The sequence below is a fragment of the Schistocerca serialis genome, chromosome 3 (assembly GCF_023864345.2).
Source record: "Schistocerca serialis cubense isolate TAMUIC-IGC-003099 chromosome 3, iqSchSeri2.2, whole genome shotgun sequence".
Taxonomy (NCBI): domain Eukaryota; kingdom Metazoa; phylum Arthropoda; class Insecta; order Orthoptera; family Acrididae; genus Schistocerca; species Schistocerca serialis.
The window spans coordinates 978,463,192-978,476,445 of record NC_064640.1 but is presented as its reverse complement, the minus strand read 5'-3'; the positions used below and the strand labels follow the sequence as shown (position 1 = coordinate 978,476,445).

Sequence of the window (13,254 nt, the reverse complement as noted above, 5' to 3'; positions counted from 1 at the left end):
ACTACCTTGCTTTGTCTTTGTCCAACTGACCTCTTGTTCTGCCCCTCATGATACTGACTATTATGAGATGTTAAATTACTACCTTCCATCATAATTCCTTGGTCACATGCCTTCTTATATATTCCTGATGTGATTGTTAGGTCTTTATCTGGCTTTGCAGCTGATGTTACTAAACCGTAAATTCATGTTAGCTCTGCCTAAGAGGTTGTCACTTGGTATTACATGGTGTAGAGCACTTCTGACTTAGATATCTGCTGTGCAGTCTAAAATATGTGATGGTACACAATTTTAATCAATGCCCTGTGCATCAATATCCTGTTTTACATTTCATATGTCCCCACAGTGTTTCATCAGGTGAATGCACAATAAACAGGGCATTTTATTGTATGAAGGGCCATCAGTATTAGCAAATAGAAGGTAACAAAACCATAAGAAAAATATTTACAAATGTGAATCCATTTTCTTTCATTTCTGAATTATTCATTGTATTTTAGCTATGTGATGAACAAGGATCTGAAAATTAGACTTGTTTGGTACACATCATAATAATCAGTATCATTAGGAGCAAAGCACTAGCTCTGTTGGACAATGACAGAGGAAGGAAGTCATCGAGTTAAGGAACCACTCAGATTATTCATGCAGCTCATCAACAGTTTACCATTATTATGTGTCAGGCAATATTTTTACTTTTATGTTGCCTTTTTGTCTCTTGTTGCTATTGCTTCTCTGATTACAGTAGTGTTAGTTCCCTGATTCACGTGGAATTCATAATCTAGATACATGACCTCACTTCGATTCACAATAGCAGGTACATTGTTCCTTATACAGAGGCATACAAGCTTCACTGGCCTGCTCAGTGAATCTGCTATTCCCTAATCATTAAGCTGTGTGGTAATACCACAGTTTTAAGAAGAACCAATAAATAGTTTGATTTACTGTAAATCATATCATACATGATGATAAATTATATTATTTGTGGGCTTCAATGTTGGATTTGTTGAACAATTTTCACAACTAAAGCCATGTCTCAAAATCTAGCTGATCATATGTAACATGCAGCTGCCACTGTCTAGATTATAGACCAATATCAATCATCATAGCTTTTGCTATGTTGGCACTGTGAACTGCTGGAAGCAAGGACAAACTACAGCTATTATATTTCCTGAGATCCTGCAATTCTACTAAATGATTTAATGAAGATGGAATCATTTAAAGTAAAATATTATGGAGGTAAAACAGTCCCTCATTCATATCTAGTCAAGGACTAAACAGGAAAATGTTGTAATCAGGAGAAACAAATCTGATGTTGGGGCATGTGGATAAATAAACATTTGTTCTTAGTGGCTGCACTATTGGTTGTATCTAGCATTATGACACAATTGGTGATGAACGTGATGTTCACTTCCATGGGCTCAGCCTATTTGTTTGTTCCATTGGTCCTCATGTCCATTGAGACTTCGCTCTAATCTGTCCTCACAGAGCAACAGGCTCTTATGGTTGCTATCACGAATTTGTCAGCCATTTTGACTATGCAGGCTTCTACATCATTGGTGTACCTTTTCTCTGTTATGACGAAGTGACTGAAGGCTGGGAGGCTTATGAGAAGCAGCTTAGGCAACAATTCCTTGCCTATGGTGTCACTGATACAAACATGTGTAAGGCTTTGTTCCTATATTGGATTTTTCCTTGGATTTACCAACTGTTGTGCCTGTTAGCCCTGCTCTTGGAATCTGTGTCACTTTTGTTCAAAAATATGTGTAAGTTGTTGTCCAGGTGTCACTGTAAGCACACTCTTGTCATTGCAGCATGTGTCAAGTTCTATCATTGTTTTAAATAGCCCTACCAGTTCTACCAAGCTCGAGCAGCTGAACTCCGTGGCCTCAGTCACAAATTTCAGTTTGTTATCAATGCTCATCATGATTCTTATGCTGATTCTATGGTCAGTGATGCCATCATCTGGTGGGCTTCTGATGAGGAGGTGCATCAATGTGCACCACAGTGTGAGAATACATTTTAGCCAAAGTGTTGAATATTGCTCAATCTTTTGAAGTATCTTGTGTTGGTGGTGATCAGGTTGAGGCTTGATGTGACATTGCCATGCTGGGTCCTGTTCCTGGTCATTGAGAAATAGTTCGTTCCCAGGGGGAGGTCACCATGGAAACCATACAAAAGTGGCCTCTGCAGCACAATGGATAACAAAATTATATACAAGATAGAAATATAAGTAGCAAAGAGGGGATCCTGTGATATCCTTATTGAAAAGTCTTACAACAAATGAAACTCAGAACCAAGCAAGTGACTGTAGTCGCACCTAAGGTGCTAAGTAACTTCTTCATAAACTGTGAAAATCGTGGAAATTCTGCTGCCTCAGAAATAGATGAAAATAATTCTGAAGGTAGTCTGGATAATATAGGCCTACCTGATTTGAGACACATTACTTTCAAGTGGACTCGGGTTAGTTTCCAGATTGTACATTGAACTGTATCTAAACTGGGTAACTCACGTAGGAAAGATATCCATGGCTTTTCAAATTACACCCTAAAACATATTGCTATTAAATTGTCTCCTCTGAACTGTATTATAAACAGCATGCTTCAAGCTTGGAAATTACCTGATGTTATGAAATCCACAAGTGTCGCCCCAGTCTATAAGAAGGGAGATAGAAACAGTCCTGACAGTTACAGACTCCCTCATCCACATAACATTTAAGCTCATAGAAAATTGCGTGAAAGAGCAACTATGTAGCTACTTCGAGAACAATAAGCTAATCTCTCTTCTTCACCATATAGCTTTAGCCTGATCTACCCACGACTGAAGCTGTAAAATCTCTAGTTATAGATGTTCTGGGATTCTTTGCAAGCCATTCTTTTGCTTGTGCTATGCTTCTTGATCTGAGCAAGGTCTTTAACACTGTATCACACACTAACCTAATGCCTAGATTTAAAAAGAAATGGAATCAAAGATTTTGAACTTTTATTAGTCAAACCATATCTCTTAGACAGGAGACAAGTTGTCACTGGAAATAACTGTAGTTCAAACACCCTACCTGTCACTACAGGAATGTCACATGGGTCAGTCCTGGGCTTAATGATTTACCTAGTTCTTTGCCCTACAAGACAGTAATATGCGCCGATGATACAATCCTCACGATGACCATTTCAAATATATAAGGAAAACACTGAGAATGGCTTTTATATTTCCACTGTGGCTACAGAAAAACTAAACAAAACTGAGACAATATGCTTCTATCTCCACAAACTACGTGAAAAAGAAAGTGAGTGTGAATCTTTCAGAGCACTAGGTATTTATTTTGACCCCACAACTGAAATGAAATTCACACACTGACCAATTGTGTGTTAAACTACCATGTGTAATTTACTGACTATCCAAATTAAAACCCTGTGTCAGTAAGGAATAGCTTCAGTCTTCATATTAAGCTATCTTCCAGTCGCAATTTCTGTATGGAAACTCTTCTGATGTGAAAACAGTGTTACTGTGAAAAGAAAAAAAGTGAGAACAATTACAGGTATTCCAAACAGAGATTTGTGCAGGCCACATTTCAAAGAACAAAAAATATTAACTGTAGCTTCCTTCTACATTAAAGCCTGTCTCCTCTCAATAAAAGAACAGCCAGAGAATTTAACTTATAGAAGTTCTGTTCACAATTATGGAACAAGAAACAGGAACAATATAGGCTTAGAATATACTAGATTAAATAAGTCCCAAAATAGCTTCAAATATACTGGCAGAGAGCTGCATGATAAACTACCCCTGGCAGTGAGAGATCTATCATACAATTCATTTGAGTGGCATGTACAGAATCTACTAATTGACAGCCGTGTTTATGAAACAGAAGAATTCTATAATAGTGTGGGATGCCAATGCAAACATTTAATTTTCAATGTAAAATATAAACATAGTGCTTAATTTTTATTGTAAAATTTTGTTATTGTATACATATCAAAACCCGTGGAATTGTACAAAGATAAGGTGGGTGATGTGATGCTATGAGAAGAATTTGACAGAGGACTGAAAGACTTGTGTTGAAACAAGGCACCTGTAGTAGATGACATTCCCTCAGAATTATTAAGATTCTTGGGAAAACTGACTGTGACAAAACTGTTCCACCTCATGTGCAGAATATGAGACAGATGAAAGACCCTCAGATTTCAAGAAGAATGTGATAATCACAGTACCATAGCAACCAGGTGCTCACAGGTATACTACTGAAATATTGTTTAGTCAGATATGGGTGCAAAATAACAACACAAATTATTTACAAAAGAATGTAATGACCAGTAGAAACCAATGTGGGGTCGACCAATTTGGATTCTGAACAGATGTATGAACTTGTTGGGCAATGCTGATTGTACAACATATTTTAGAAGATAGATTGAAGAAAGACACATAGCAACTGTAGATTTAGAAAAAGCTTTTGACTATGTTGGCTGGAATCTAAACTTTAAAATTCTGGCATTTTCAGGGATAAAGTGCAGGAAGCAAAATGGATTCCACAATTTCTCCAGACTGTAATTATAGCAATTGATAAGTATGAAAAATATGTAGTAATTGAGAAGGGAGTGAGGTAGTGTTATAACTTAAGTGTCAAATCATTCAGTCTGTACACAGAGCAAGCAGTAAAGGAAACTAATAAAAAATTTGGAAGAGAAATTTAACTTCACGGAGAAGAAATAAAAACACTAATGTATGTCAATTGCATTTTAATTTTGGCAGAGGCAGCAAAGTACTTGGAGGATCAGTCAAACACAGAACAGTTTATGACATGGGCATGAACAAAATAGGCTTTCCAGAATGAGATTTTCACTCTGCAGCAGAGTGTGTGCTGATATGAAACTTCCTGGCAGATTAAAACTGTGTGCCGGATCGAGACTCAGTATGGCACACAGTTTTAATCTGCCAGGGAGTTTCATATCAGTGCACACTCTGCTGCAGAATGAAAATCTCATTCTGGAAACATCCCCAAGGCTGTGGCTCATGAACAAAATAGGCTTTCCAGAATGAGATTTTCACTCTGCAGCGGAGTGTGTGCTGATATGAAACTTCCTGGCAGATTAAAACTGTGTGCCGGATCGAGACTCAGTATGGCACACAGTTTTAATCTGCCAGGGAGTTTCATATCAGTGCACACTCTGCTGCAGAATGAAAATCTCATTCTGGAAACATCCCCAAGGCTGTGGCTAAGCCATGTCTCCGCAATATCCCTTCTTTCAGGAGTGCTAGTTCTGCAAGGTTCGCAGGAGAGCTTCTGTAAAGTTTGGAAGGGCGAGGTACTGGCAGAAGTAAAGCTGTGAGGATGGGGCATGAGTCGTGCTTGCGTAGCTCAGATGGTAGAGCACTTGCCCGCGAAAGGCAAAGGTCCCGAGTTTGAGTCTCGGTGCGGCACACAGTTTTAATCTGCCAGGAAGTTTCAAAATAGGGTTTACAACTCTTTTGTGAGTAAGTGTGTTGTGAGAATGAGGCTCCAAGCAGTTGCAGTACACCTTCCTTTCCCATGCTGGAATTCTACTCTCCAACTACACCTTTTCTCAGATTGGTCTGTAGGACTGCATCCCTGTGAACATGACTTTGTACAGGACACTGATCATAGATAATCATGTTGCTTTCCCCAGACTTCCTATTTCCTTAGTCATTTTGGATTACTCATGTTTGATCCTTCTTCCAGCTTTCATCTCTGTTCTTTCAAAATTTTACAATGGTGCAGGCCAAACATATTCCACCCAACCATGTAAAATTCTAAATAATAGTAAGTTATAATGAAAGATGGGAATGATCATTGTTTATTATCAAAATAGTTAACATCAAAATGCCACCTAAGAAGAATCATGCTTTAAACCATAAATAAGATAGGAAGTCCATAAATTTATGCACTGAAATATCAATGGTCTAAGTGCTGATTTTTCCAAACAAAACTTATGAAGTGAATGAATTTCAAATTAATCTTTCTCAATGTAGAAATATCTAAGTTATTTTTCTTAGTGAATATTGATTTAGAGATTATTAAAATTCTTAGTACAATTGAAAATTTCAAAGTAGCTAATAGCTTTCGTAAAGAGAAATCACATGGAGGCTCAAACTCACTTCATAATTTTGAGATTAAATAAGAAATTATTTTACTTATTTGAATGAAAAGTGCCTATCTGAGATCTCCCGTGTCAAATTAAGGGACATAAACGCCAGTAGATTCTATTTACAGAGTACCAGAGAAACAACAGCTGAAGCGTTTTGGCCAATTTCAGTTCCTACTTGGAAAAACTCAATAAAATAAGAGGAAAAAGATTGTAGCAGCTACTGACTTCAGTATTTATATCATAACTGAAAGCAATAATATTTCAAAATTCATTGACATAATAGAAAACTATGGCTTCAAAGTCAACTTCAATCAAGCAACTGGAGTAAATGCACAATCAGTGACTTGTATTAATAATGCTGTAAGTCATTGTATATTTAAAGATGTTTATAAATACTGCTTAGATTTCAGGATCTCTGACCACTCCACAATATTTAATAAGCTACTAAAGATCATTAGAGAAGTTTTGTACAGCAAAAGCCATATGAAAAGGAACTCACGTGAAAAAAAATCGGTTATATTGAGCAGTAAGTTAAGAGAGGTTACATGACCTTTTGACAGCTGTAGTTCCAGTAACATGCCTGCTAACTTTGTGAAATTTTTATGTAGTTTTCTTGAAATGTTCAGCAAAGCCTTTCCACTTGGAACCACAGGTAATAAAGTAACTAATAAACTTGAATGGACAACTCATGGTATAAGAATTCCCAATGCCAGGAAAAGGCAACTCCACAATGAACAACGGTATAACTAAAATAGGAATTTTTAGTATGTAAATTAGATGTTATAAAGCTGTATTTAAAGCAGCTGTGAAGGTAGCCACACAAATGGCAAACAATAAGTTCATTTTATAACATAAAAGTACAACAAAGGCAGTGTGGTCCATTGTTAACTCAGAGTTAGGTGTTGGAGTTAAAAGCAATAAAAATATTTAGGATTAAAGTGGATGATGAATTATTCATAAATGTGTTCACATACTTCCAGATGCTGCTCTGAGTAACTTTTGTTAACATCACTATTCTCAAACATCTTTTCCATGGATGCTTTGCGGAAGTAAATATTAGCCCTAACCCCATAACACTTGATATAGCTATGGAACTCGCCACAGAATGGTCAGAGAGGCAGATTATGTCATTAATTTAATGACTTTAATTCACTGATGGTTGTTGTTGTTGTTGTTGTGGTCTTCAGTCCTGAGACTGGTTTGATGCAGCTCTCCATGCTACTCTATCCTGTGCAAGCTTTTTCATCTCCCAGTACCTACTGCAACCTACATCCTTCTGAATCTGCTTAGTGTATTCATCTCTTGGTCTCCCCCTACGATTTTTACCCTCCACGCTGCCCTCCAATACTAAATTGGTGATCCCTTGATGCCTCAGAACATGTCCTACCAACCGATCCCTTCTTCTGGTCAAGTTGTGCCACAAACTTCTCTTCTCCCCAATCCTATTCAATACTTCCTCATTAGTTATGTGATCTACCCATCTAATCTTCAGCATTCTTCTGTAGCACCACATTTCAAAAGCTTCTATTCTCTTCTTGTCCAAACTATTTATCGTCCATGTTTCACTTCCATACATGGCAACACTCCATACGAATACTTTCAGAAATGACTTCCTGACACCTAAATCAATACTGGATGTTAACAAATTTCTCTTCTTCAGAAACGCTTTCCTTGCCATTGCCAGCCTACATTTTATATCCTCTCTACTTCGACCATCATCAGTTATTTTGCTCCCCAAATAGCAAAACTCCTTTACTACTTTAAGTGCCTCATTTCCTAATCTAATTCCCTCAGCATCACCCGACTTAATTTGACTACATTCCATTATCCTTGTTTTGCTTTTGTTGATGTTCATCTTATATCCTCCTTTCAAGACACTGTCCATTCCATTCAACTGCTCTTCCAAGTCCTTTGCTGTCTCTGACAGAATTACAATGTCATCGGCGAACCTCAAAGTTTTTATTTCTTCTCCATGAATTTTAATACCTACTCCGAATTTTTCTTTTGTTTCCTTTACTGCTTGCTCAATATACAGATTGAACAACATCGGGGACAGGCTACAACCCTGTCTTACTCCCTTCCCAACCACTGCTTCCCTTTCATGTCCCTCTACTCTTATAACTGCCATCTGGTTTCTGTACAAATTGTAAATAGCCTTTCGCTCCCTATATTTTACCCCTGCCACCTTTAGAATTTGAAAGAGAGTATTCCAGTCAATGGTAATCTAGTTAATTAATATTACTCTTTAGTTTACATATTCTCTGATACAATGAGGATGGCTGACATTTTACAATAACAGGATTAAAATTGGATTAGCACTTTACAGCTAACAGCTATTTGCGTGAATCCTTTATGCTAGAATTTTGCTATATAGTTACTATCTGAAACTGAGTGTTTGTTTCAGTACTAGCCTCTCTCTGAACTTGGTTACTTTCTGCCTTCAGCCCATCTAGTCTAAAAAGATATCGCTAGTCACATGACATCTGTAACAACTGATATTTTATTGTTCATTACATTACCACTACTTCACACAATGTTTTACTGCTGTTGTCTGAATATCAGTAAATTCATCGAATAACTTTCAAGCATTTTCTTCCACCCTTAAAAAAACAAAAAAAATGCAATTTCAGAGGGACAACGTAAGGCTCATTTTGAAGAATGTGATGCAGAAAAGAAACAAAACATAGAGAAGATTGTTCAGCTTAAGAAGGAAATCAAAGAAATGTATCTTGAACGAGGAAAACCAGGACAGGTGAGATATCCTGCATTTCATTTATACAGTCTCATCTTTTATAAATAAGTTTCCATTGCATAAAAGCATGATATGAGAATTCTGCTTGGGCACTGATGGATGATCTTCCTGTGGACACACTGTAAGGAATATTGCTTTTAAATTGTAGCTTCATAGTACATATATCCTCTAATGAAATTTATCACAGTTTAAAAGAATTGGTAAGTACATTTCCACAGTATACAGTACTAGATCCAGAAATGGTTTTCATTAGTCACCAATTAATTTTGGCAAACTGCACTGGCTGGCATCATGGAGAGATTTACTATTGAAATTTTGGGACAGCACTTTTCAGGAGGAGTCAGAAAACATATTACTTCTCTCCACATACATCTTGCATATTGACCATGAGGAGAAAATTTGAGAAATTAGAGCCAATACAGAGGCTTACTGACAATCATTCTTCCCACACACTATTCGCGAGTGGAACAGGGTTGGAGCAATCAGATAGTGGTACCAAAAGTACCCTCTGCCACACACCATTAGGTGGCTTGCAGAGTATGATGTAGATGTAGATATAGAGGCAAATTATGTTACAGCTAAAGTATTCATTGATGTCTTAGCCAGTAATGTAAAATGCATTTTATTAATAACTCCTTGTATTCAATAAACAAATTTTTATTTATGTTGTAGTTTCCGCAGGGCAAAAGAATGAAATGTGTATTCTTCTTCTTCTTCTTCTTCTTCTTCCATTGGCACTACATCCCAGGATGTGACTTGGCCTCCTTGATAATTTCATACCATTCCTCTCTGGACTTCACTTTAGACCTCCAGTAACAGCAACCAACTTGGGCAGCGCCCTCTCCAACCTCGCCACTCCATGTAAACCTTGGTCATCCTCTTGCTCTTCTTCCTCCAAGTTCATTGCAGCTGACTTTCATTGCAGGATCTGTCTGATAGAGTCATATTACATGTCCAGTCTATCTCAATCTACATGACATTGTCAGCTTGACTGCATCATACTCCTTATAGCAGTGATAAAGCTCATCATTCCTTCACTTTCTCCAACTACCATTTTCATACACAGGTCCAAAGACTCTCTTCAGAATACTTCTTTCATGTGATCTCAGTCTTCTTTCATCCTGCCTTGTAATTATCCATGTTTCTGAGTCATCTGTAAGTACTGGGCAAGTCAGCATTTTATAGAGTCAGCACTTAGTCTCTCACAACAGAAGCTTGGATTTAAAATGTTGCAGCATTCCAAAATAACATCAATTAGAAGCACTTATGCAGGCCATAATTTTAGTCGAAGTGCTGCCATTTACTTCTGTCTTTGTGCCCAGGTGAGTGAAATATTCCACTCGCTCAAAAGTCAATCCATCAAGTGTTACTGTGGGCTTTAAGGGTTGATTTGTACCATTATACATATACTTGGTCTTTCCTTCATTAATTTTCAGGCTCATCTTCTCTGCACTCAGTTTTAGAGCTGAGAATGCACATTGTAGAGCTCTTAATGTTCTACCCATTAGGTCGAAATCATCTGCATATCTCAACAACTGTATAGACTTCTAGTAGATAGTACCTCTTGTCTGCATACCCGATTCATGCACCACTTTCTCGAATGCCAGATTGAAGAGTAGGTAGGAATGCCCATCCCCTTGTCTTAGGCCAGTTTGTGTGGGAAACTGGGGTGACAGCCTAGACTGCATTCACAAAGCACACTTGGGGGTGCCTTAGGATGACCCCTATCAAACGCACCAACTTCCCATGCACCCAAAATTCCTGCATTGCCCTAAAGCTTAGCCCAGTTTATTGCATCATATGCAAATTTGAAATCAATGAAAAGATGGTGCATACAAACATTAAATTCACTGGCCTTTTCCATTGTTTACCAGAGAGTAATTATCAGAGAGTAATCCACACTGATAACTTCCAATAATGTTTTCTGCCATGGGTCAGAGTCTACTAAACAAGGTATTTGACAATACTTTATATGCAATATTTAGGAGTGTTCTGCCCCTGAAATTGCCACATTTAAATATATCTAACACAACCGACTCCAGATGAGGCACAAAATCTTGTATACCCTGCAATTTAACTCAACTCCTGTGGCTTTCAGTAGTTATGATGTTATATTATCAGTATCTGGTGCTTTATTGTTCTTCAGTTGGGCAATTGTTTTGCCTACTTCTCCTTGAGAGAGAGGAGGGACTATGGCCTCACCATCTTCTTCTGGGTGAATCAGGATCCCTTCAATAGGGGGCTCTGGAGCATCCAGCAATTCACTAAAATACTCTACCCAACGTCCAACATCTCTTGGTCATCAGTTTGTAATTCCTAATTTTTACTGTTACACATACTAATTTTTACTGTTACACATACTAATACACAACTTGAATGTTCTTCTTCCATTGTTAATTTTCTAATAGAATTTTCTGACATCATTTGTTTCTCCAACTGTCTCCAATTCTTCAATCTGCTTTCTTTCCCTTTCCCTTTTCTTCTTCCAATGCAGTTTCTTCTCTTCTTTCCCTTATCTTGATAATTTCTTACCACTAAATGTGTATACTATTTCTCAAGCATTTTCCAGTAAATCTGATTTTTCTCATAACTTATTCTCTTACAATCTTCATCAAACCAGGAATTCCTTGATTGTTTTCCTTCTTTCTCTAGCACTTTTTCTGCTGCATTAATGACTGCATCCCTGCAAGCACTCCATCCCTGATCCAGAGTACCATTTACACTAGGAATGTATAGTGCAAGATTTTCAGTAATCTTCTCAGAGTATGTTTTAACAATATCTTCATTTTTTAGCTTTGATACCATATACTTTCTTCGAGATGTTCCTCTTTTCTTGTGTTAGATATTCAGGCTCTCAGTTTCGCAGTTACAAGGTGGTGGTCTGAATCCACATTAACTCCTCTGTAGGTATGCAAATCAAGTAAGTTTGAGAAATGCCTGCTGTCAATAATTAAATGATAGTTTTGGTTGAAGGTATGCTGCTCAGGGCTACACCATGTTGCTTTATGGATCCTTTCGTGTGGGAATATAGTACTCCCTACAGCAATATTATGTGGTAGTGCAAACTGAACAAATCTGTGTCCATTATCATTTGTGTATTCATGAAGGCTATTCTTTCCAGCTGCTGGATGGTTACGATCTTTTCCAGTCTATACATTGAGGTGTCCAATAATTATTTAACATCTTGCACAGGGCATCCAATCATAGGCTCCCTTGAGGTTCTCATAGAAGGCATCTTTATCTTGGCCATCTGCTATTTCTGTAGGTGCATGTACATTGATAATTGTGGATTGGGTCTTCCATCTCATTTGTGAGATTATATATGTTATTCCAGCAAATTCACCCACTATATGTTTAAATTTTTGACTTACTGTGAACCCTGTACCAAATTTGTGGTTGCTCTATGGACCATAGTAGAAAATCATCCAGCTTCCCATATCAAGCACTCCATGTCCATTCCATCGCATTTCCTGTAGGGCATTTATGCCTGCCTTGGCTTTATCGAGCTGGTCTAGCAGTGAGCTCAGGGCTCCCACACTTGTATAATGATCTTACATTCTAGGTTCCAATAAACAACATCACTTTTTTTTTTTTTTTTTTTTTTTTCTTTCATGGTGCTGTGTTGCTGTCCATGTATCAGTCCAGTTTCTTTTCTTTGAGGTTTCTGAATAGGTCTTTTTTTTATAGGAAGATGTTGTTAGCTGCTTGCCCAACCCCCAACTTGGAGGACCAGGATTTGTGTTGGGTTTACTCCTTTAGGGAAGTTGGCTTCACCACGCCTCTAGAGCCCTCTCTGCCGTATGTTATGGGACACACTTTGTCTGGTTCCTCCATCAAGACCATTCCGGCTTGTGTGACCCTACCAGTAGCTATGCTACTGCTGACACACCTCTTGACTTCGACGGAGCACGCAAGCCTTCCCGCCCGGCACTGAAGGTGCCTCGGACGAGGTGTCATCCCCTGAGAGTGCTGAAATGTGTATTAGTGTTATTAAATCAAAGGATATCTTTTTCATAAGTGCAGACATTCATTTGCAAATTAGCAGCGGATATTCATGCTCAACAATAAATTTTGTCAAAATGCTTGTAAGACATATGATTCGAGAGCACAATACTGTCACATAATGATATGGGGAGCTAGTAATCAATCCCTAAAGATGAATCCATTACCTTAACCAATGTACCACATCACTTGGGTTCAGGGATAGAATCTGCTCACAGTATAACTTTGTTATACGTTGGACAAAGTGTGTTGACCTAAAAGTGGGACAGCATAAAAAGTGACTTTTTAATCTAAAAAGACATTCTTAAACAGCCAGTCTGAGAGGTTTACCCCTGCTCTCACTTGACTAGTGATGAGAAAAAACTGCAGAGGGGCTTCCAACATATAACAGTAATGTCACAGATCTACAAT

At 37.9% G+C, this 13,254-nt stretch overlaps 1 protein-coding gene across 1 annotated transcript in view; it reads left to right on the top strand.

The window, feature by feature from the left end:
* LOC126471419 (outer dynein arm-docking complex subunit 3) overlaps positions 1-13,254 on the top strand; it is a 355,522-nt gene that overhangs the window by 28,750 nt on the left and 313,518 nt on the right. The window contains exon 2 of the mRNA XM_050099557.1: positions 8,720-8,841. Within this exon, the coding sequence (XP_049955514.1) occupies positions 8,720-8,841 (122 nt within the window). The remainder of the gene's footprint in view (positions 1-8,719; positions 8,842-13,254) is intronic.